At 37.2% G+C, this 26,716-nt stretch overlaps 1 protein-coding gene across 2 annotated transcripts in view; it reads left to right on the forward strand.

Annotated features, from left to right (window-relative positions):
* LOC129758431 (uncharacterized) overlaps positions 1-25,039 on the forward strand; it is a 35,824-nt gene extending 10,785 nt beyond the window's left edge. The window contains exons 1-3 of one of the 2 annotated variants that reach the window (XM_055755934.1): positions 4,511-5,034; positions 15,813-15,976; positions 23,240-25,032. In XM_055755934.1, the coding sequence (XP_055611909.1) occupies positions 4,968-5,034; positions 15,813-15,976; positions 23,240-24,424 (1,416 nt within the window). In that variant the 5' untranslated portion in view covers positions 4,511-4,967 and the 3' untranslated portion in view covers positions 24,425-25,032. Of the gene's footprint in view, positions 1-4,510; positions 5,035-15,812; positions 15,977-23,239 lie in introns of those variants that run through there. The other variant, XM_055755935.1, reaches the window with a different exon arrangement.
* The last annotated feature ends 1,677 nt before the right edge of the window (positions 25,040-26,716 follow it).

The raw sequence follows: 26,716 nt of genomic DNA on the forward strand, positions 1-26,716 counted from the left end.
ATGTTAGGATTTCGGTAAAAAAATTACCGAGCTCGGTAATTTTCGTTTATTGTGTAGCATGTGCGGGATAAAAATAATCACAATCGAATAAACAATATAAATTCTGAATTCCGATAAAAAAAAAGTGTGAAATATCGGGTTAGCACAAGGTACCATTAAAATTGTTATGTTTTTTACCCAAAAATCATAAAAACCTAAAAATAATTCATTCTATACTACTAGAATCGGTGCCAATCGGTGTTTAACGACAATTACGTTGTCAACTAACCTAAAAGCTCTGATTTCAGCGGTAAGCGCGATAAAGTTTAAGGCTATTTTGGTTAATCGTTTGAAAAATTAAGAGTTGGCAGTGTCTATTACTGAAAAAACTATCAAGAAATTCATTATCTATAGCGACTCATATTGATTTTTAAAGATTTCTCTTGATGAAGTTATTTTCAAAATATGATGGATTCAAATCGTGGTGTTACAACGCCCCACATTCCTATTTGTTTCTATAAATTTCTCAAATAAAAAGATTGTTATTGATGAAAAGTGTAAAGCGACGATTATTTTTCATAGCGTGATTTAGTGTTTTTGATGGCATGTTGGTTTGAATTGATTTTCTATAAATTTTATAGAACCAGCAATTTTTTTATTAAAGCATGGATCACTATGAATCTGGACGCACTGTTTATTATACCATTGCGTTCCTAATTGTTGGATCTGGAATGTTTTGACAGTACTTTGTTCGAAAATGTTTTCTCTATCAGTGCTGAAAAAAGTTATACGTGATGGAAGCCGCGAGACGAAAATAAATTTTGGACACCCACGTCAAAACCCGACGTGGTCGGGTTCAAAAATCGTGAAACCGTTAAAAATGGTCAAATCAACCGTGTGCAGCGTTCTCAAACGTTTCCGTGAGATGCATACTATCGATCGGCAGGTTCATACCAAGCGTCATAGTCATAGAATCGAAAACTGCATTTGAAGGTGTTGAGAACGATCAAGGCAAACACAGGGTAGTCGGACTACGACATCGCCAAGAAATTCAACGCCGACCGGTGCACCGTCAGAAGGATTCGTCTGCGCGAAGGAATACGATCCGATCCGGCCAGTAAGCAACCAAACCGTACATTGAAACAGAAATTAGTAGATAAAGGACGTGCCCGGAAGTTATACAAAAAGATTCCAACGAAGTTCGACGGATGCATCCTCATGGATGACGAAACGTACGTGAAGATAGATTTTGGGCAGCTTCCTGGCCAAACATTTTATAAAGCGTACATAAGTGGTGCACTGCACTGGTCGGGGGGATGTCCCCGGCAAGTTCGAATTCGTTTTTGCCGATAAGTTTGTAAGAAAGTGTTTGATCTGGCAAGGTATTTGCAGCTGCGGACGAAAAACCCCGGTTTTTGTGAAAAACAAGACCATGGACTCCGAAATGTACAAGGAGGAGTGTCTGAAAAACGTATTTTTCCGTACATTAGATTTCACAAAGGACCAGTGAAGTTTTCGCCAGATTTGGCAAGCTGCCACTACAGCAAAAAAGTACTACAGTGGTATCGGGCCAACGGGAGGATTTTGTCGAAAAGGACATCAACTCACCCAACTGCCCTCAATTCCGCCCTATCGGAAAATTTTGGGCAATTGTCAAGCAGAAGGTGAAGAAGAATGGTAGGACGACTCGGGATGCAACAGAGATGAAGAGATCGTGGAACAAAATTTGTACGTCTCGGTGGTCGAGTGGTTAGCTTGGTAAGACGGTAATCTTTGGTCCTCTGATGACATGGGTTCGATTCCCATCTCGGTACTGGGTGTTAAATATTAATCTTGAGTTGTCCACGTCATTTATTCAGTCTGTAAAGCCTAAAACGGCTAAGACGGTGTATGTCTTTTTAAAATGGCCGCTGAGGTCAGCGAATAGGGTGTCCAAACTATGATGAGTGGTACTCGACGAAAAGTTCGAAATTTCATCAAAAAACTATAAGAATATTTTTTAAAATTATTTTTTCTTTAAAGTGCAATAAAAACCCTACATTTTGAGTACAAAACATATCTATTTTGTTTACATAGCTCCGAGATAGACCCGTTTTAAGGCGTCCAGATTCATCGTGATCCATGTTTTAATTCAAAGACGTTAGAAGATAAATAACATTACATAACAAATAACCAACAAATAGGTAGTGAAAAAAAATAAAACCTGAGTAATATAGTTTCTTATGGCTGTGACGAATTATCAATGTAACACTTCTTACGTAATATTTTTGGGAACCCCCCCTACCCCCCTTGTAAGAGATCGCAAGCAAATGTGAAACCCTGTTGACTGTTTGTGCGAGGTTTTTTTAAATGGCTGCATTTTTCAGTTTGACGTGCCAGAATTTAATATCCGGGATATTTCATCTAAAAATTTCCCAAACTTCAGGCTCTTGATTTAATTTTTTTTCTCGATCTCAAAACCTATTCAACGATAAAAGGAACCGTGTATTTGAAATAAATTTATCGCAGCCCAACTGTTTCGATATCAATCGAATCATCTTGAAACTTGAAAGTCACGTTATCATCAGGCTCCCCCAAGCATCTACCACCTCATTCGAGGAGTTCGATATGCTTGTATTCTCTTGTGGCTGATACACTTTTCTACAATTTCCTCCAAAGCCAGTAGCGTGCAACGAAGCAATGATTAGTAATTCATTGAAGCAAAAATTACACAACAAATGGCTCAGCCCGATCGAAAGGCGAGCTATAATTAACTTTTAGAGTGTAATAAAACTGTAGTTTTTATCGGAGCCTTCCGAGTTTCGCGTCTTGGCAAATGTGAATAAACTCTTGCTTGAGTCTCGTACAGAAAGAAAGTCGGTTTTTCAATGGGAAGCAACATCACATCTTGGCCAAAGTCCCACCACCAACCAGCATTGAATTTCTAACTTCCATTATGAATAGACTATACTCTAACTGTAATCCGAGATTATTCACATTCCCCTTCTTTTACCACTGTACCGAAACATTCACTGGAATAAATTGAACTCGACTTTAGCATCCATTTCTAAGATTGAGACAGCAACACTCCAAGTATTACCGAAACAAAAGTCTTGGATGGTTGGTAATTTGAAATTCATAAGGAGGTAAAGAGTGAGTGGTGTGTGAGAGATTTTAAGATTAGGCTCTGCACTCTCGAACAGTTTTCTCTCTCCTTAATAGAAATATGTTTGCATGGTGCAGCGCCGCGTTGCTCGATCTCTTTTCGACAACTGCTCCAGCTTGGTTCGATGTGAGTGAAACGCAAGTATAAACAAACCCCAAAACAGGCATTCTCTCCTGAGAGGAAGGGTACTCTCTCTTTTTACGATTTTTTTGGAAACATTATTCGCAGTTACCAGAAATAAAAAATTTCTTCGGCATCTTTTAGCATATTAGGAGGAATGCAATCGATTCAGGGAGCTTTGTCAGATTGTAGCAAGTTCCAGTCAATTAAGCGCATTTTGTAGAGGCAGACAATTTTATGGGTGCGCGACAGGAAGAAATAATTTTAGATGATCTAAGTCTACTAGCACAAACACGTTACGCAACACTTTGGGAAACACGTTCATAACAGTGACAAAAAGAATGGATCCCAAGTGACTCCCTTGTGGTATGCCGTTGTTGATCAAGAATACACTGGATCTCGCATTTCTTATCTTCACAAATTGGACTCTTCAGGTATTAGAATGGGGGTGAAAGCCTGCCATTTTTTCTTCTAACCAAAGAAATATTTGGTCATAAATTATGTTCTCGATCAGATCGTTGAGTACAGTAGAGAGAACTGCTACACCAAGATAATTTTTAGCAGGCAGTTTTGATTCATTTCTCTCGATCGGCACATATAGGAGATCTTCCAAAATTTCGAAAACAGACTTTTAGGAACTGTTAAAAAATGAATTCATAAGGTCCGCTACCTTTGAATTGATGGAGCAGCAAAATTTTTCGTCGAACATTCGGGATTGAATTTTTCAGCTAAGGAATGGGGGGCTTCTTTCTCGGTTTGGAATCCTAGTTCTGGAACTAAATCGTTAATGCTATAAATGCAGCGAAAATATTCTCGCTAGACTATATTAAATTTATGAAAATTATGAAGATCTACATAGCTCTTGAACAGTGCTTTATGGGTCTCTCTGAAATGCGTAGGTTTAGAAAAGTTGAATATAAATAATGGTGTACCTCAAGGCAGTATCCTGGGGCCAATACTGTACAAAATCTAAACCTATGACAATTTGTATTCCACAGTGAGAGTTAGATATCATAAAAGACTCATACTCATTATTGGTGAAAGCGAATCAGCTGGCCACTCTACGTTGATTGATAGACTCAAAAGGAGAGCATATAATTCTCCTGCTCACGTGCTTCATTCATAAAAGTTTTACCTCTCCATCGCACTCTTTTTCTCTTTTCCCAAGCATGCTTCTTTTCTAACGAGAGAACAGAGAGCCGTCGTAAGTTTGTCTCTCCGCCACGGATGTTCACCCCGACTGGACGGAACGGAATTACCAACAGAGCCGGGGCCAGTGTGTATCGAGATCTCAAAGCAAGTCGTATTACCCCTGTCTGTACTCGCGCGACGTGCACAAATGGCGTGCTGTGAAGTGTGATTTTATTCTTTTTTCTTTCACTCTTTGATATATATTTTGAGTGTTTATACCCTATTAGCTTCCATTGCACATGTTCCTTTGCTCCGGGTTTTCTCCGTCGCCGTCGTTGTCGGTTCCGTAAAAGCACAACATTGCCGGAGAAAGAGCACCGCGTATCTTGTTGATGTTGTTTTGTTATAGTTGTTATTGCCTTGTGGACTGTTATTCTTTTTCGGCGGTTGCAAGCGTGTAGTGGTTACGATACGATACATCACCAGTCAGGAATATAGTAATCAATTTAATCCGGCTGGTATTACGGGAATTTTGGCCCGGTCGGGTGAGAAGTTCGATTAAGGGATTACGGTGTCGCCTGCTCAAATCAAAATGGATACCTTCGTGAAAAATTTGCTGAATGGATGGAATATGCCAGAGCTGATCAAAGTGTTTCAAGGTATGATGAAAGTTCTCGGGAATCGAACGATATAGTTTTTTATGTTTTGCCTCACTGTTGGCTGAGTACTCCGGAAACCAGGGATTTCCGGGAAGTTTGTATCGAATCGAGGCTTCTGGGTCTCTTCGATGCGGTATTCTGGTAAATTTGAAAATGCTTTACACATGGAGTTTTTTTTTCGTGTTAAGCTGTGGCTAGTCGACTGCTCGGGAAATCTTATTGTTGTATTACACGTTTCAGCAAGAGCTGCCTCTGATGGAATTATTGCGGTAGAGAGCAAGACGCGAGGGTTTTGGGTGGAAAATGCGAACCACACACAGGGGGAGGCTCTGCAGCCGAGTTTTCATGGCAAGTTATTACGAATTCCCTCGACTTAATGCTTCGGTGGCTGGCTGGCTAGCTGGCTTAGAGCTGATTTCTTCGGCTTAGCGCATTCGGTGAATTCGTCGCTTGGCTTGGCTGATTGTGTCTGGTTAAGCCCGTTTGGGTTTCCGAGTCGCTGAGGCTCAGATTGGTCCGGGGGGGGCAGCCAACATACCCGCCTGCCGATGTGTGTGTATCCGTTCATATAAGTATTTATACATATACCGAGTCTTGTTGTTACGAGCCACCGTGCAGTATAAATATTATGGTTTTATACTACACAGGCCCAGGGCTGAGAGTGCCTAGTATGCCTCAAAAACCTACTGTCGGGGCCATGTACCGTAATATTACGAACCATTTTCAGGCCGCGATTGTGCAGTTGAAGGTAGACATGCAGGAAATATGCTGAGTTGTAACAAAAAGTTTCTCTCGTGCTACGATCGCGTATTTCATTTCTTCGACTCGCCAAGGAGGGTCGGAAAATGATTGCATATTTCAGGTGGTTTGTGGAATTTTATTATCGCTACCGAGGCATAGTGTTGCTTGCTTTGCTCGATTCGATGGGGGGGCCACAGAATAAGCAGGTGCTTCCAACCAGATTCTCACTGATTGTCTGCCTGTCTGGTGGGTTGATAATGATAGTATTCGGAATATTCTCTTGTTACGTCACTCCTGGTATTTCGTTCGTCGTCATTCAGGATGTGAATCACACCCGGACGGAACCACTTGGGCAGACAGCTAATCATCTCTGGGATTTTTTTTAGTTCACAAAACTATCAAGGAATGTTTGAAATTAATCATATATAATTCGGCGTAGTATCGAGTGTCGTCAAACAGGATTGTTACCATAAGTTCTATTGGAGGAAGTTGAATTTTGAACTAGCGCCTCTAAATGATTTAGAAGTTTGAAATGTTTGAGTTCCTCCTAATATTAAAAAAAAGTTAGTCTAACTTTCATAAACCCCAACAAAAAATTTTGGTACCTATGTTATAAAACCAGATTTAAAACTTTGTTATCAATCGACTTTAATTCATAAGACTTTTTGAAAAAGTCTCTACAGTTAGTCACAAAACGCTCATTTTGTTTTTTTGGTAATTGAATTTCATGGTGTTTTTCGTGTATAGATTATTTTTAAAATTTTTATATTTAAATTTTTTTTAAGTTAGATGACATTTATTTTACGTACTGTTAAACGCCTTAACATTCAATACCTAAGAAAACAAAATGGATTTATGGTCAATTTTGTGACCAACTGTACGACGACTTCTATCGGGAAACTTACAGGTAAAGAACGTTCAAGCACCCAAAGAGCTGTATCATGGTGTGGCACGCTAGACTGAGTCGATTTGGGATCATTTTTGAATTTCTCAAACCTAGTTTTGGTTCAAATCTCATCCAATTATTTTAGCAAAATTTTCAAGTTACGTTTACATGAGTAAATTTCAACTTTTATGTTTGTATGGGAAAATTGAATATTTTGTACTGAAAAATTAACATCATTTTTGTTTCTTCTGTGGAACCTAGCCTGCTAGTGGTTTTTGTGCCAATTTATAAATTCTTGAAAGAAAATTTTCCAATGAACAACTTTGTCCAAGACCGTAACCTCGTATCTTAATAGGTAAAAAAGTTATTAGCTGTTGATTAGGGGTATGTCGTTTGACATTGGAAAATAATCTATTCACCTGACATCGCCAAATCTTGCTAAAACAGAGGTGCTTCGTCGTGCTTCTGCAAGAACGGCAAAAGGCGCTTCTCGAGGTACTCAGCTTTGTAGATCTCGCTATTTACTGTGCCCTTTGTCACGAAAAGCTCACTCCTCAGTCCGCAAGAGCAGGTGGCCTGCCAAACAAGATATTTAGAGGCGAACTTCGAAATTTTGTTCTTCTTAAATTTGTCGTCCACATCGAACTTGCTTTTGCCGGTGAAAAACTCCAACACCGGAGTTAGCTTAGAATCGGCTTTTATATACGTTTCGTCGTCCATCACACAGCAGCCATATTTTGTCAGCATCTTCTCATAGAGCTGCCGTGCCAAAGTTTTAGCCGTCGATTGTTGCCGCTCATCGCGGTTTGGGAAGTTTTTACCTTGTACCGCTTCACCTTTCCCTCGGTCTTTTTATTTTCCGGTCCCGGTTTTCTTCCAGCTCCTTCGCCGTGTTCCAAAGTAAACCGCTCCTGGAACCGCTTCAACACTCTGGAGACGGTTGAATGTTCAACATTTTTCCCAACTGCCGGTGCGAAAGGTCAGGAAATTTCAGGAATTTGGAAAGAATCTCGACTCGCGTTGGTTCACCTCCATTTTCGTTAAATCGAAAAACACGAATTCAAGTTTGACAACATGTAAACAATACACATCAATGAAAAAGTGTGAAGAATATGGTTGATTCTTCCCCTATGGTAAATTAACCTTTAACCTTTTGAAAGTTTCGCAACAATTTCGTGTTCGCCCTTCAATAACAGCAGACGCTTAAATCAGTTAATTAATTTGGAAATTCATTTGGACAAATATTCGAAGAATTTTGAACCAATTTGAGAAATTTTATGCGATTCAGTTATACTAGATGCTTTGAAAATTGCGACTTTTACGAGCTTTTACTACAGCAGGAATATTGGCCAACTGTTTTATATGCCAAAACGCCTGACGTAGATTCGGCGACTGAGGCTTTCTACTTACTCTCGTATTAATGACATTCTGAGCAGAAAAGAGCCCACGCACCCTCGCCATATGTCCAAAAAATTTGCGTGGTGGAATCGTGAGTTATCTAAATTTAAAAATTTCGATCATTTTAAACTCCCCCTCCCCCCCTTCCTTTCTACCTCCCTGCATAACACATTCTCATCAGATTTTCTATCAAAAATCCATAAAGCGTTATAAGCTGCTATGTTCCCCTCCCCCCTAAACGCGTCACGTAATATTTGAACGGTCCCAAATCGCCTGAGGAAAGCTAAAAAATACATAGGCGCAACCCCACTGATTCCTCGAAAGAAGATGTCAGAGCCAACTGAGTTGGCATACTTAAAACTTTAAGATTTAAGTCATCGTCTTTAATTAGTCGATATCCAACGTAAATTCAAAGATAAACCATCATCATTTTGGAGCTACGTAAAGAACCAAAAAGTTTATGCTGGACTTCCACAAAATTGGTCGTATGAAAGTCGCCAATCCACTAATACGACAGAAGCTGTCCAGCTGTGCATAGAGTTCTTTGAAACTTCGTTAGTTGACCACATCATTACTTCGGGGACTCAACACTTGGTTTCAGTAAACTCGTTGTTGAACATCAGCATTTCTGAAGTAAGAGTTTGCCCTGACAATGTGAGAGTTTCTTCTGGAGTTCCTCTAGGGAGTCATTTGGGTGCACTACTGTTCAACTTGTTCATGGTCGACCTTTGTGAACTAATTTATTCTGAATAAGTGTTCTACGCTGAGGTACCGCTGAATATTACAATATTGAGACTGTTCCTCACTGCAGCAGGATCTCTAAAAGCTTATGTTCTGGTGCCAAATGAATGCGATGGAAGTAAATTTATAGGCTGGTACTGGAACAGTAGAAGCACAATTTAGGAGTTTTTTTTTCTCTTTTATGTTCGCTATAGTCTTCTTTTACGGTCAATCAATAAAATATTAGATTCCATTCAATCATAGGCCCGTAATCGAATTATTGATCGAAGACTGTTCATTAGCTCCAGCACAGACCGATTTGCGATGATTTTAACCACTTTTTTCCAGTCTTTTGCAAAGTTTTGGATAGAATGTGCAGACTTCACATGTTTTTTCGAATACAATTTTCAATTGTTTCAATCGGTCTCGCTTGTGGACAATTTGGTGGATTCATCTTATTCCATACGATCTGGACTTTGTTGTATTTATACTAAGCCATCGTGTCCTTTGAGTAGTGAACTGATGCCAAACTCGGCCAAAACAGTACTGGGTGATCATTAGAGTGCCCCGAATGACCCGACCCGAAAAGTTATGCGCTGTAGGCTAAAATAATCCTATGCCTACTAATTGCCTAGAGCAAGATCTCATGCCAAATTTGGGCCAGATCGGATCTCGGGAAGGGATCGCTCAACGACCTTGAAGTTATGGGATTTTGAGACATTTTGTCCGGGGAAACATGAAAAATAAGTTTTATATCGATAACTTTAGTTTCATTCGGTTGATTTCTTTTGAATACGATTTTTCTTAATGCCCGAACTATGATAAATATTTCATCCGAAGACTGACTGCATTTCGATTAGAGTTGAGATAAAGGAGTTATTAGGCTTCAAAAATTTGCTAACATTTTTAAGGGTGGTATTCCTCTCTGTTAATGAGGCGTCAATATGTTCAACCGTCCCGACTCATTAACATTGATGAATAATTGAATACCACCCTTAAAAAAGTAAGCCCATTTATGAAACCTAATCACATTTTTATCTTAACTCTTATCTTATAATGCAGTCTTCAGAAAAAAATGTTTGTCATAGTTTTGGCTTTAGGAGAAACCGTATTCAAAAGAAATCGGCCGAAGGAAACTCACGAACTAAATATTTCCAAATCCCATACAAACTTCAGGCTCGTTGAGCGACCCCTTCCCGTGATCCGATGTGGCCCAAATTTGGTATGAGATCTTGTACTAGGCCGAGGATCAATTTTAGCCTGTAGAGCATATCATTTCACAGGTTTTTAATTTCCCATACAAATTTGGGATAGTCTAGTGATCATGTTTGCAGATCATGGACAACAGGAGACAGTTCAGGCACAGCAGTTGATCATATAATTTACGAGCTCTTGGTTTGGTGAAAGCAGCTTGTTTTTGACTCGACTTCGGTTCTTCTGCTTTTTATGTCTTTAGACTCAATCTTACCTTGGTACGACGGACAGGGCTGAGAGGCCACGTCCTGACTTTTCGGTCCAAAGTTTTGTCCACCGGACCCTATTTTCACCCTGTTTTTTTTCCACCAAGCTGCTTTCCTCTCCGTACTCTCGAATCGAATTTCAGACCGCACCAATGCTTCTTCCAGTTTCGCCAATTGACTCAGCCAAATGTTGAGCATAGTACTGTGCAGCCGATAATTGTGACTTGTGAGCATCAGACTCTCAGTCAACAATCTCCCTTCATCGCCCTTTCTACACGCACACACAGTGTCGTGAGCACTCAGCCAGTTCACGAAGAACCATCAGTGAGACAAGGCGCGGGAGACACGCCAGCCAGTCGTGTTATAAGCAAAACATTCCACAAGTAGGGTTACGGACCTATTTTGGACCGCTTTGGGAAGTGGCTATGCTATTTTCTGAAATAAAAAAGTACATGTTACAATTTTTGACTGCTTTATCCTTTCATTACGAAGATCAAGGCTTTTTCTTTCGAAATATATCGTCGTTTGATGCAATGTAACAAGATTTAAGCCTAAAAACGCGTTTTTTCGATTATTACTCTGGTTGGTATTTTGGACCACCAGATTTCTATTTTGGACCACCTTCTGGCCTATTTTGGACCACCCTTAAACTAAATAAGTTTTTTTTTTAATTTTGCTATGCCAATAATTCAGTTAATCTTGTCGTTTCTTATTCTTGTAGTCAAGTTTTGTTTGTTCGATAAGAATAGAGTTAAAACAAAAAAAAACTCCTCCGTTATACAGCGTGTTTCAAATGTTTTAAAAATTCCGATAGCATACTGCAATCTTGACGAAATTTGTTTTGCAGTGTTAAATACTGGTCAATTGGCTTATCTTTAGGAGCAATATTCAAAACGCAAATCTCTTCCAGGCAACCCAATGATAAGTTAAGAAAGTCTGACATCATTAACTCCGCAAGAGCAATTGATGCATTTTGACTTAAAAAACTTTATTTGATTTAGTTTGGCTTCAGTTCTGTAGAAAACATAGATTCAGAATGATAAAAATGTGCAAAAATTATTCTATCTTTTTAACCATGAAGCCAGATTTTTAAATTTTTCAACAGTTTTTTTTTTAAATTACATAACCACAGGGGCTGAAAAACTAGATTTTAGTACTTTTCCGCTTGTAATTTTTTCACATTTCTACAATTTTCTCCCAAGTTTTGAAACATATTTAGCTATAGTTGAATACATTTTCATTAAAATTGTTTGATTATAGACTGAAATAATTCAACTGTTACAAAAATTAAACTTGTTGCATATTTGCCGATTTGCGGTCGTTTTTTCCAAACCCCATCAGGTTTATATTTCGTCTCTTCTACCTAACCAAGTTTTTTTTTCTTAAAAATCAACCTTAAATGGTGGTCACTTTTATACAAAACTGTCAATAATTGTTCATGAAGCATAAAAAATAAGGACTTAATTAAAAAATTGGTGCAAGTCCAGTTGTTTTATGTTTTAAGCTTCTTTTAGCTTTTGACAACTGTTTATCAAACAGTTGCCAAGAACATGGATTGGTAGATTAACGTTGTTTAAAGCATAGTGCACAAAAAGTAAGTTAAAACAATGATTGGCTTGGTTTTGTGCCGATTGAAGTGAATCCCGTCTAAAGGCCAGCTTGGGCTTTAGCGAGTTGATTAAATAAAATAATGCCAAAATTCCAAATTTTATTTATGAGGCCCTTAGGATCAGAGGGGTGCAAGTGAATTTTTATCAAAACTGAGATAAACTGTTTTTTGGATAGTTAAAGTATAGATTAACATTCTGTAGAAGACACAGGTCAAAAGAAAAATTATTTCCATATTTTTAAGCTATTTATAAAAAAAACGTGTTAATGAAAATCCTGTTTCGTTTGGTGTCAGAAGGGTGCAAGTGCACTTGCACCCTTCTGACACCAAGGGATTATACTTTTAGGCTGATTTCATTAGAACGTACACATTTTTGTCAGATGAAAACAACATCATCTAGCTCCGACTAGGATTTTCTACTGGTTCAGACCAGGATAATCCAAAGTCTCCAGATAGAGAAGTGATGAAAATAGATTCAGGTGTAACTTCGTCGGCATGAAAAACTCATTGTTATGTATACAAAAAATTCTAAAATATATATATTTTTTTGGAAAATTTAGCTAATGCTAATAATGATAAAAGGCAAACACGAAACGCACTTAACAATAATTTTTTGGCAAACATATCTAAGAAAAATCTCTCGGATGAAAGCACAGAGGATTCAGATTTTTCGACAGGCTCTGATCATGATGTCACATACTATCTCACGGAACAAAATGAAACTTCGAAAAGTTCAGATGAGTCGTTGCGACAGGTAGTTTATAAAAAATTACAATAAGTCTTTTAAGGAATATTCACATAACTATTTAGGAAAGAGGCCTGGTATAATTAGACCAAAAAAAGAAAAATTAAACACCCACGGTTCTTCTGGAGAATCAGAAGTTGCTGCTGCTGCAGTTGCTAGCAAGAATGAGTCCATTCCTGGAGAGTCAACTGGCCAATCATCAAGACCCCAAATACGCCAAGAAATCAGGCAGTCTGGAAACTCATCTTGCGAAAAAAGCTACGAAACCAAGGGTAAGCGTACGTTGGTTCTACCGGAAAAAGCGACCAGCTAAACAGTTGATTCCAATGAATGAACACATATGCAGGTATTCTTGTGTATCCATTAAGAAAAAAGAGAGATTGAAAGTTTTCAACAAATTCTGGGGATTAGGATAGTGGAACTTGCAAACCTCGTTCATTATGAGTTGCATAGAAATTTGAAGCCCGAAAACGCAGAAAATTAAATGTGTGAACAAAAACAAAACATCTAGTATCATACTGAAAATACTCGTTACACACAGGTTCCAAAAGGATGCTATCATATTGTATGGAGTCAGAAGGGTGCAAGTGTCATTCTTGGGATCAGAAGGGTGCAAGTGAAAAATATCAATAAAAGTAGTTCGTCGTTTTAACATAAATATCGCAAAAATTTTGGTTTTTCTTTCAGAATCGTTCATTTTAGACCTCTTGAGACACACTCCATCGAAAATTTAGTAAAAAAATTGATTCCATAATTTTGATTTAGAAAAAAAACTTTGAGGCCCGTTTTCTCGAAATCATCATTTCGGCACTTGCACCCCTCTGATACTAAGCGCCTCTTATAATATGTGATTGAAATAGTGTGCAAAATTCTTTCATATAGTCGTTCAACGTCTTATTACGTCCCTGAACATTTAACAGCAAGTTTAATACTTAGGTTATGTTGGGTGGTCCAAAATAAGTCCCTATGGAATTAAGTAGCACCTATTTTCGATATGGGTCAAATTAAGATTAAAACAAGTTTTTCGGTACTTCGGGCTGGAAAACTAGTTTTCAAGTGTTTTAGCATATCTTTGAACATGTATGTAGTTGTTAAATACATCACAGCTATGCAGAAAACCTGTTGACTCCAATAATGGCACGTCCTCCTGAAATGGGCTTGATTCGGTCCAACTGTGAAAAATCAAAACTTTATTTTCAATTTTCTCTCCCTTATCAACTTATTCAAATGAAATGTTAGATATGATTAGAATCAAAAGAAGTAGCTTTAACTATATTTGTTCAAAATGTTCCTGATTAACATGATTTTTGAGTGCAATATTGGAAAAAAGCGGCAAGGTGGTCCAAAATATGTACCCGGTCCAAAATAAGTCCGTTACCCTACATCATTTGTGCGCGATGTTTGAGCGCTTTTTCGGGGGAATGCTACTCATATTCCCGAAAATTATGAAAATTGGAGCTTACGATACACAGCATTTAAAGTTAAACTGTAAACAACAACAACCAGCAGAAGTCAGCTATTTGAACGTCATTTGCAATGAGCAGGGTTTTATCAAAATCATGATTAGACATAAAGGGACACCCTTAAAAAAAATGTAAACTTTTAATAGTCACCAGAAGCAGGGATGAAATCGCGCGTCATTACATAGCAACATGTTACTTCAGTGAGTTGAATCCATTCGTGGGGTGTGATTGTGGATAAGTTTCTAAATTTCAAAGAACATTTTGCTATAACCAAGGCAAAGGCAAAACCAGTGCTGGTATTTCTGGATAGAAACACCAAAAGATTCAGCGATACTACCACTCTGAAGGCATTGTACTGCTCGCTCGCCGCTGTGATTTGGAGTATAACATTGAAGTCTTGGCACCAAACTCAAACGGCGGTATGAAACTACTCGAATCAGTCCATCAGAAGCGGTTATGAAGGTCCTTACTTACCCTGGAATGAACTTCAGCGACTTCAGCCTTACCATGCCCGATGTGGGATCCTGAACATCGAGCCGATCGGCTCACGAATTATTCTTCTCAGTCGCCTGTTTATATTTGACATTATATCCCGGAATACTTACAGTGCTAACCTCGGTTATCATGTTCCTTCTTGCTTTCTGCGGAGTTTTGAACCTCTAAGAATAATTTATTATGGAAGAAACGATATTAACAACCCATTTCACATGACATGTAAATTTTTCAACCAAGTTTTTGTGTGTTCCGATTTTAATATTAGGTAATACAGTTTTGAGCATAGATTAAGAAATCAGTCTAAATGATATTAACTTGTCGAAGACCACGAACAATAAATAAATAATTTATCACAAAACATAAACAGGGAAATTCGCGCCAGAATGTATGTTAAGACCTTGAAAACATTAAAAAATTCCAACTGTTTCTTTCAGACTTTCCATAAACATGGACAAAAATATGACGATTTACAGCCATCGATTTCTCCGGGTCAATGGTGCAACTTAAATGATTTTTCATTACAGCAAAATAGTAGCATCTATTAAAAGCTCTCCAAAGGTAAAAATCGAATCGCTGAAGGAGGCTCTCGGGGAGAAACGGGAAGGGGCGCAATAGGCCCTATTTTTAAAACGAATCGCTTTTATTCCGGATTTGCTTGTGTTCAGTCAGGCTAGGTTTGGCACTGCGCAAACGCTCTTCCTTAAAATTACCGCCTTTATCGTTGATTATAAAATACTGGCTGTCCCTATTCGGATATTTCGCTCTTCCCAGCTGCAATACCGGGTCCCCGTTTTAATATTGCCGGGGCGGAATATTTCCCCCCCAACCACTACGAGATACTCGATTTGCCACGACAGCCAGGGTACATAAATATATTTAGATATAGCAAGTTTGATGTAGAAAGCAATTCGTTTGATAAATCGTCAGGCTACATCGGTAAATCGGAAGAAGGGGGGTTTGAGTTGAGGTGGTACAAAAACTTTCTATACATATCTACAGATATGTATAAGACCAAAAGCCAAAGCTTCTCGGAAACATGAACACATAAAAGTTTTATCACCAACAGCATTAAAACTTTGTCTTATATTACGGTAATTTTAACGTCCATATTCTCATTTCCTTTTTGCCTTTTCGACCGGGCTAAAAGACATTAAACCTGGTATATTCCTCCTAGAGAGATGTCTTGAAGTTTCATGAGGTACTCATTTTCCTGACTTGTTTGTGTTTTTTTTCTGTTTCTTTCCATCGGCACCGAATCCAGAGGAGGAAATCGATGAAGGTGCGTTCAAGTGTCTGAAATACGACATGATTAAGGAGATAATCCCGAAGGTGGGCAAGCGGGCCAAGTTCATCCAGAAGTACGAGGAATACCGGGAGAGTCTAACGGATCGGCCAGCTTTCGGCGAACTGGAGCTGGATGAGAAGGTACGTTCCTGTCTATGGTTGGATGTAAAAGTTTGTTCTATTATGCTGGTTGCCTGTTTTCATTCGTTTTATTACTATGCGATCTCTGATAGGACTGTGGCCTTTGCCCAATCTTTCTCGTATTCTCTTATTTAATGGGAACTCCAGAATAAGTGAAATAAAGATGAAAAAAAAACTACGGGCTGAAAATTGCGACCGTTCAGAGGTGGGCAAGGTTGTTGACAGCAAATGGGAAAATTGCCTTTTAAAAGTTTAAGTTTAAATTACAAAATTAGGTATTACGGTTTTTCGTGAATTCTAAGATTTTTGGGAAAAATTTGAACAATTGATAAAAGCAATAACACTAAGATCAAAATCTAGTGTAGATAGTACCTAATTATGAAGATCTTCAAAAAAAAAAATTAAAAGATTTGTGAAAGGATTTTTCCAACGTGCAGTCTACAAGCTATTCCAATATTTTTTTTACAAAACCTGAAAAGTCAGCTTCTGGAAATCCTAATGATATCATTTGTTTATTATTATTAAATTATAAAATATATTATATTATAAAATTATCATAACAAACTCCATTGAAATAATCTTTATAAAAATGAGAATAAATTTATTGATAAAGGGATCAAAACAAAAAATAAAACTATAACTATTTGAATGTTTTCCAAGTTTTCTTCATTTTTGAATTTCTGGAATACTGTCAACTGAGGCACCATGCAACACTTTTTAACTTCAATGGCTTCTAAAAACTTAATGTCCACAGATAATCACATCAAAAGATTAAAGGTTGATGGAACTTCAAATTTACGTAGTTAGAAAAATATTCTTTTTCCCAGTTATTTTTTAATTTACAAAAACATACGATTTTCAACCTACTAAAAAAGGGGTGAGTTGCAACAAACTTTGTTTTAAATTCAAATCAAATGAAAACGTTTAAAACTTTTAGGTTTTGATATATTCGTGATGTCATAACGCATTAAGCACAAATTGCAGCAATTTTTGGTTGTATTATGCGTTATCATCATGAAAATATTCTTCCTTATTTAATCAAATTCTGATTTTTGAGTAGATATTTTTTTTATATGTAGGATGGATAGTTAATCAGTTATCAATGATTGATTTCACTTAAACCTTACACATTTTAAACACCATATAATCAAATTTGACTAAAAATTCGAGTTCAGGACTCTAAAATCATGAAGTTTAGGAATAGGAGAGGTTTTTTCAAGTTCAATCCGAAAATATCAATAGAGGAAGTGATACAAAACGATGCACTTTTTTGACTGGTTCGTCTAGTTGACTGATAAATAGACCTAGCTTCATTTCTACAAGGTAGAAAAGCTGCCCACCGGTAAAATGAACGAAATACGGTGGTTAAATCGTGCGCAAAATATTTGAACTGCTATAGTGGAAAGATTATGTTAAAAATTTCGTAATGGACAGCAAACGAACTATTTAGCGGTCACCTGGCAGGTTTACGGCCAAAAACTTTTCGTTGACAAGTCTCACTCCGGAGATAAACAAGAAGAAAAAATTGAAAAATTTGATGTCTTGTAACGATGGACACGATGAATGGATAAATATACAAAGACAACTGCCTCTAAATGCGACTTTTGTTCCCTGCAAAGCCCTTCAATAGGGACCAAAAAGTTTATATTCTGTTTTTGCTGGATCTGGATTCGTGCCATTACGCAAAAAAACTGTGAGGAATTGATAAAAAGTCAAATATATTGTTTTTGTGTCGAAGGAGGACAATCGTTATAACTTCGACCAATTTAAATTTTTTGAGTTATTTTGAAGGTCAAGCTTCAGGAAACAGGAAACGTAATCAAAAATAGTCTTGATTTGAAAAAAGGATGGTTCGTTGGGTTTGGGGGTTTAACTCCCCAGCAGGGTCCTGAAAAACAAGTGAAATATTCTACTCTACACTCAAAAGTTGAAATTCTTCATCAAATTTCGATCATTGAGTGAGGTTATTCAAGAGTAACAATCTTTACTCAGAGATAGTGCCAAAACCTCGGAAATTAATCACAGGTTCAGAATCCTGCTTCAGTTTTTCAAAAAATTTTTGCTTGTTGATAGAAACTCGTTTCTGAACATTAAATTTGAAGGAGATTATACCCATTCCGGAAGTTCTGGTTTCATATTATCAAAATCTTAATTGTTGTTCTATTTTTCATATTTCTGATTCAATATCCAGTTTGAATTTAAGATGTTTGGTTCGAATCATTATTAAATAATAGAAATGAAAAACTTTTTTTAAACCGTTCAAGTTTGGTTTAGCATTTCACAATTTGACTAATGATTTTCGAGAATCACATGCCTTTTCAAGATTCATATAATATGTTTTCAAATATGAAAAAAAAATAAGAAACCATCCTAAGTTTTTCTTTGATATCTATTCGAAGTTCTCAATTTAATTTTTTTTAATTCGCATTAAAAAATGCAAAAAATAAGTTTTATGCAGAATTTAAACTCAGAATCAGGTTGATCATTTTTTCATTTTATTCACATTTCAATTCAAGTTTGCTATGCTAGTTGGATTTAAATTTATAATTCAAATAATAAATTCAGCATTAAAATTATAGATTCATGGTGAGAGTCTCTAACAAATTTCGATTCTTGGCTCGTAATGAAAACGCTGATTAGGAATCTTAACTCAGGAATAGTTTTTTTTCTGTGTATTTCAGAAATTGCATTAAAATTTGGAAACAGATAAAAAATGCGAATACTGAGTTCAGGTGCACAATTTTTATTTAATACGAATATGTGTTCAAAATTCAGATTCAGATTCAGATCGTAAATGAGTTTCACAATCAAGATATAATTGTCAAGATGACTTATAATTTTGATTGTGAGTTTAATTCCAAAATTTCAATTTCTTCACCAAGTCATTCTGAATACCGTAAATGGGGTGAATCGGGACAATTTTTGAACTATTTCCGTAAAATTTCTGTTGACAGTCAAAAGATGCTCTTTGAGCGCCTGCTTTTTCTAGCTAGGATCATCTTGAAAGTAAATTTTCTTCAAATCTACATTGTTTTCCACAATGTTGGGAGATTTCGAACACTTTTATGGGCATGTCCCGATTAACCCCACGATTGGAGGGCCAAAAAATGTGTTATTAAAATGTGTCACCGTTCGAAGCAGTTTAAATGATTTTTTTTCCTTTCTTCGCCAAAATCATATTGAAAGATTTTCGAACACACACATACATATAGGATCTCAGTGGTGATACTTCATGTTTCTTTGAAGAGGTATAATTTACTTAAATCTAAGGCGTAAATTTTTCAAGCATATGTTGGCTACCATCTAACAAATGCTAAAACCACCAACCCACAGAAAGAATACTATGTATGCCGTGACCGAGATTCGATCTCATGACCTCTGGCTTGAAGACATGAACGCTATCCTCTAGGCCACGGTAGGCAGCACATGACGGCGGCATCTCTCCAAATGGTAGACATGTTTCATCACTATTGCCAAAAAACATTTGGCACAGTATGAAGTTTGGCGGATTTATTATGCCTCAAAAAACTTTTTTTTTATTTATCTAAGCAACATGAAGTAAATTAAATTTATATTTTAATAATAATGATGACAATTGATCAAGGATCTTTTGGTCCTAAAAGGAGGAAGAATAATGTGTAGAATGCTGATATTCGGATCACAACCATTTTTCCCATTTGCGTCCCTATTAACCCAATTTTAAGGTACATAATTCAGCTGGGAATTAAAAATATTAGGAAGAATTGGGGTTGATCCGGCATCTTTTTAATGAAAATTCAGGTTTTTTAAATCATCACCATGATTTTGATTGATTGATTTTCAATGAAAAATAATTTTTAAAATTTTCCAGGGTATTCAAGAAGAATTTTTTTGGCATAATTTGTTATCATCCTCGTTTATGTTTGAGTACTGAGGCCTCGAAAACAATTCAAAATTTTAGTTATTTTTCTAAAATTGCCCACCACCGGCACCAGATGCAAGAAGTTCAAAAAAAAAAACCAACCACATGTTCCAGGAGGTTTCCGTTGAGTCATTTTCTCCGAGCAGCAGCAGCACCAGCGTCTTGCTCAGTTTCTTCGGCTGTGATGTAGCAAGAAATGCGAGAATTTCTCGGATGTTTCTTTTGGAACTTGGGTTGGAAAAAAAGTGGGAGCAACAGACAACAGCTAGCATCGGAAATTACTTCACCGAATACAGCTGCCCGTTTCATGGCTGGTTCGAACGAAGAATGGAATAAAACAGGCCCGACAGCAGAAGTAATGATGGAACTTCACAGAATATGCTGCTCATAATGTAATACAGAGTACCGTGGGATGAATATCACGAAACAGGGTGATGAGAAGAACGGCCAACGTTGGCAGTTGATTGGAACGAGATAGCATTTTTATTTACTGCGGGGAATGAAACAGTCTTTACTGGAGCCCTTTTTTTTGCTTTGTACTTTTAATGATGGAAAAGAAAATATTTTTACCTCGAATCGTTTTTCCACCGAATTCTGTTTTTATGGATCTATTAAGCAAACACAGTTGGAAATCGGAGGTCGGTTCTTGTGCAATTTTTAAATGAGATCCAAGAAAATTTGGATCTCAATATTGAAAACGATTGGTCAATCGAATTGTTTTCATAATTTATACACACATCAGATCTCGCTAGATTTCAGAACATAACCAAAATTTTACAAACTTTACAATATTTAATTACCTTTCAGTCTGTTAGTCTGTTTTTTCATGCACATTTGTTTGTTAAAATTATGAACTTTGAGCTGTACTGAGGATATAGCCTTTAGATTTTGATTACCGACATTTTTTTTAAAGCTTAGGCCTTTAAGTGACAACTTTTGTAAACAATTACTTCTTTCGATGACCCTTACTGAACAACAATTTTTTAGGGTTCTTTACGGACCCATGCAAAGTAATCGTCCATGATACTTCGAATCGATTGCACGTCAATCAAAACTCTCGTGTACAAATTTTCATTTGAATACGTCCATATCGCAAAAACAGTGAACAGTTTATATGGACGGCCCCTTTGGCTGACCCCTTACACAAAATTTAACACCAGAAATCGATTGCTCGTCTTTCAAAACACTTATGTGCAAATTTTCAACACGATCCGACGAAAAGTAACGTCAATATCGCGAAAACAATATTTGTCTTGTATGGACGACCCCCTTCAGAAGGGGTCATCCGAAAATCTGAAAACAATTTTCATCCTTCCTGGTCCTAATGAGCAGCTCTCTAGCTCTTAAGACGGCTGAGTCTATAGAGGACAAACAAAGAAACAAACAAACAAACAAACAAACATACAGAAATTGCTTTTTATATATATAGATTTTGAAAGCTGTACATTTTTACAACAATAATTATCTGCCAATTTTTTCAGAGTTGATATTGCTGCCGGGTCTATTCGATGACTACCGTAAAACGGGGTCGAATTGATCACTTTTTTCAATATTTTTTATTTTTTTTCCTATTAAGGGGAATGTGGCATGTTTCATATTTTTAAAACCAGTACTGGACTCCTATGAACGTAAAAAATGCTACAACTACAAACTACATTAAATTTGATTTAAAAATCGATTTCGTCTCTGTTCAGAATTTGATACTTTGGGATAACATTGATCAGTCTCTATTTTGACGATTTTAACGAGTTTCCTTGATCATAAATGATACGAAACATCTTCAGAAGATTTCTTCGCGGTCCAAAAACAACAACATCGCGGACCTTAATGTGTTAAGGCCGAACAACAATTAAAATTGAAAGGTGGACAATGATGCTGCATAAATTAAGGGGCTCTATTTTTCAACATTACTTTTAAAATTTAACTACGAAAAAAAAATGAAATTTTGTCTTCATTCAATTCTCTAGGCCCTTACTTTGCTCCTCTTTAATTTTTTCCTTCAAACTTTACCATTTGGAAGGGATTTTTATGTCTCTAGAACGTCTCTATTTTTTAAATACCAAAAATTTACCTCAAAATACAACAAAAACTACACCAAAACAATATATTTACTGAAGACAATAGTCGAACTCTCACATACATCAAATTGCTGCTTCTTAAAGCTTTGATTTCCTTAGGAAGGGTGTTTGTTTCCGATTCTTCGAAAAAATGAATATTTCAAGATTTTTAAATTACATTTTTACTTACATTTGAAATTTTCAAAAACAAACCAATTTTTTCCCAATTTGAAACTCAACTAATATAGGTTTTCAAACGTAGAAAAGTTTTCAGATATTTTAACTTTAGACTCAGTAATTGATGATTATGTGGAAAAATTTCATGTTGATCAAAGCTACCCCGATGTTCAATGTTACCCCGTTTTACGGTCAAGTTTTAGAGTTATGCACATGATCGAAAACCACGGATAAAAATCATCACGAAATTCAAGGCTATACCTGCGTTTTAAATTATGAATAACCAATTGTTGCCCAGCAATTTATCATGTGAACTAAACCTCAAACAACAAATTTTTGCCAGTTCCAGTGCTCGTAAGCTGTCTAGCCACAGCCAAGCAAATGCGTAAGATAAATTTTGATGGACGACAAAATTTGCGATCAAAACAATGTTTCACAAGTTACGGCAGTTGAATCTGCTTCTGACAAGTTTATATTTGCTAGTTGTTTTAGGCAAAATGTCATAATTTGGCAAAACTCTGTCCCTATGGAAAAAAAACTAAATCATCTTAACGAAATCTCTGAATTTAGATGATTCAAAAAGCCTAAAAAGAGTAGCCTTGTTTGAAAACTGCGCTATTTACGATCTAAACTAATCGATTTTATTTCTAATTGAGTCTTTTGAAGATTCTACTATGCTTTTGTCTGATTTTGCTAGCCGACTTTTAAGTAAAAACGTGTTTCAGTTGCACAAAAATAATCAAGTTTTGGTAAATTTGAAACAGCTGAACCCACCAAATTGACTCCAATTTCTGGCAAATTAGAAGAATAATTGGTCAAAACAGTAGCAAAAAATAAAGAGGAAGGATGTAGTCACCGAAATCATCGATTAAATGAAGTATTACTGGAAAAATCTGATCAACACATAACTGAAAAAAAGTGTGCGCTGACCGAGATACTAAGAATTCAACACAATTATTCTGACAAAAAATTTGTTTTTATATTTTTCTATGAAAATAATAAGATTACCTTGATTTCCTTCATTTTTTTTTAGATCAAATAAATGGTTTTCGTGATACGCGCACTGTCCCATTTCTAACTAAGCTTCATACGTTTACTATTCGATTAACCCTGTCTTTTTTTTTCTAGGAAAAAAATCCGATCGCCAAAAAACCAAGTTCCATCAATTGGTCCCGCATTGAACGGGTTTGCGGTCCGGTGCCGATATACCTGAAGAACTTGCTGAAAATGTGCGGCTACGAGCAGGAGAGCAGTTTGCGAAGTCTCAACGATGACGATTTCGTGGACATGGAACGCTTCGCACGGGAAGAGCTGGTCCACTTGGTGCCACCGACCCAGTTCTATTTCCACATATTCTGCAGTGACCCGGCACGGGAATTCCGGCTCGTTCCTGGCCACCGGAAGTTGCTGATCCAAATGAGTGCCTACCTAAACTACACCAATGCAGCCAATGAACTGCAGCGTGCGGAACCGATGCTCAACAACCATCATGGGCATCACGTGCCGAACCATCATCAAGCTCAGCAACAACACCACCACCAGGCAGCACAGCAAGCACTTCATCAACCTCCAAGGATGGTTGAACGACCTCTGCCACCGGTGGAAAAGGTCGAACGACCCGACCGAATAGCTGACATCAACTTGGTCCGAGAAATCCGTGAACAACGTGCTCTTATGCATCAACTTCAGCTACAGCAAGCTCAACACCAGCAGGAGCTTATCAATCAGCAGCCCGATCTGCTGCCAGAAATGTTGGCCGACATTAAACCGGCCTCGAACAAAAATCCACCATTTGCCTTCGAACAGGCCACCATGTTTCCGCCTCTCAGCGACGAAGCTCGCATCAAGAAAATACAGAACATCATCATCAAGCTGATCGAAATGTGGAGTGAGAAACAACCGATCAAGCTACAGCTGACCGAGGAGATGATCAATGTGACGTACGAACTAAACGGCTACAACGCCTTCATCAAGTGTCCCATGTGTGCGGTTCAGATTAAAGTGTCGAAACTGCCGACCAAGAAGGGCGATCGTTTCGTGATCTCAAACTTTTCGAAGCACGTCATCAAGATGCACTTCACCCAACAGCAGCAACAACAACAGCAACTGCTGAACGAGAGCAGCCGGTCCAGTTTGGAAAACTCGGGCTTCTTCAACGGGGAAAACTCCGACAGCAATAACATTTCGTTCGAAGAATTCGCCTCCAAGCGGCCGCGCATGGAGGACGAAGAAGATGACGATTCGGAAATCTTGCCTCAGATTCTACATCCCTACGTTAGTATAAAAGATGAAGTTATCGACCTAGACTCGTGAGCCGTTTGGTTCCCAAATGGTGTGTATAGCTCTCAAGTATTTGCGTTACATGACAGCATAGTAAAATGTTGTTATTTTTTTTTCTTCTAAAGTTTTGAAACAACTACAAACCGTTGTACTGAAATTATACACGTGAGAATAGCTAGGCTTAATAATGAATGGAAATCGAGAATATAGAACAAGAGAGAGAGATGAACACGACTCAGTAGGTTTAGTTGCATTATTTAAATATTATATTTACTGAAACACACAGAAAAACCTTAAACACAAAGATACGAAATTCATCATTACTTAGCTTTGTTTGAGTATTGAAGCCGTAAATTCATCAGAAAAAAGACTCGAAATATCGAAACATTGTCTCTATCTAATAGAAGTAATTTAGTTCACTGTTTGTGCTGTGTAAATAGGCTGATAGATTTATATTGGTATACTTATATGCTAAGTAGAAAAGCGAATGAGATCTACCCTACACATTTCCATTTTTTTCTCATCTTCCATTAAGGCGCAACACAAAAATATAACAAAGTGCACCATTTCATGTAATGAAAAAAAAAACTTTGTTGATGTTTTATTTTTTAAACATTCCCAAACGTCCGAGGATTTCACCATCTTCTGTGTTCGAAACGCCGCATTATACCAAATTTAAATTTATGTTCAAAGGTGGTAGGTACAAATATACATTTAATTGAATAAATATTTAAGCTATACCGAGTATTCGGCCGTCAGGCGAAACTGTCATTTTCAACAGTAGGTAATCAAATTTGTCCAAAACTAAGATGAACTTGTTAGTCCTGGTGTACAGTGTTTAACTCTTTTCGAAAAAAAAAATTCTTTTCATCAACGCCGAAGATTCGTGCAAAATTTATCAGTTATTTCTTGGGCAGTGACTCTCGCCTTTTACCTGGATAAGCCGATGTTACATGAGGTCACGATCGAAAGACCAAATCAAGAGCAATTTAAGCTCATTAGAAGCGAAGCTCCGTTAAAAGATCGAATAATTTCTGACATGGCAGAACTTGAGGGGTTGGAATATTTAAGTATTTCTCGGCTCTTAATAGGGTTTTAGAAAATTTTGAGCAACTAAGTAAATTTAAGAACCTACATATTGAAAAAATTATATGCTTTTGTAGAAGGCACTTTTCTTCAACAAGTTTACTCCTCTTTTATTCGAAATGTTCATGGCCAAATTGGCTATTTGCTTAGATGGGGCATAATATAGCATGTTCCCCTACACCCTGAAAGTGATGAAGATAATATTCGCCCTTGTCAATTCACACTGTAGGGCAAGTGCAAACGACACTACCGCGGTAAGTGCGAACGCACCTTTTAGCCATGTGACACTGGCCTTTTAAACATTATGTTAAGATAGGCATGCCAGATACTTTCAGAAAAAAAGCGGGACATTTCACGACAAAAAAGCGGGACACAGCTGAAAAAAGCGGGACATTTAAGAAACTCTTAAGAAAAAGCTTAATTGAATTGCCATACTTATACGTATACCATCAGAGCCAAGATTATTTATAGAAAGCACACTAAGGTGGTTATAACACGGATAAATTTTTGCTCAGGTTTCTGGTTTAATTTGAGATCACTACTTTAAAATGCGTTTTCTGGCCTTTAGAAGCCATTTTTCGGGATTCTGAGCTTAATTTGGGATCACAACTTTAAAATGCATTTTCTGGCCTGTAGAAGCCGTTTTTCGGGATTCTGAGCTTAATTTGGGATCACAACTTTAAAATGCGTTTTCTGGCCTTTAGAAGCCGTTTTTCGGGATTCTGAGCTTAATTTGGGATCACAACTTTAAAATGCGATTTCTGGCCTTTAGAAGCCGTTTTTCGGGATTCTGAGCTTAATTTGGGATCACAACTTTAAAATGCGTTTTCTGGCCTTTAGAAGCCGTTTTTCGGGATTCTGAGCTTAATTTGGGATCACAACTTTAAAATGCGTTTTCTGGCCTTTAGAAGCCGTTTTTCGGGATTCTGAGCTTAATTTGGGATCACAACTTTAAAATGCGTTTTCTGGCCTTTAGAAGCCGTTTTTCGGGATTCTGAGCTTAATTTGGGATCACAACTTTAAAATGCATTTTCTGGCCTGTAGAAGCTGTTTTTCGGGATTCTGAGCTTAATTTGGGATCACAACTTTAAAATGCGTTTTCTGGCCTTTAGAAGCCGTTTTTCGGGATTCTGAGCTTAATTTGGGATCACAACTTTAAAATGCGTTTTCTGGCCTTTAGAAGCCGTTTTTCGGGATTCTGAGCTTAATTTGGGATCACAACTTTAAAATGCGTTTCCT

Source organism: Uranotaenia lowii, chromosome 3 (genome assembly GCF_029784155.1).
Source record: "Uranotaenia lowii strain MFRU-FL chromosome 3, ASM2978415v1, whole genome shotgun sequence".
Lineage (NCBI taxonomy): Eukaryota > Metazoa > Arthropoda > Insecta > Diptera > Culicidae > Uranotaenia > Uranotaenia lowii.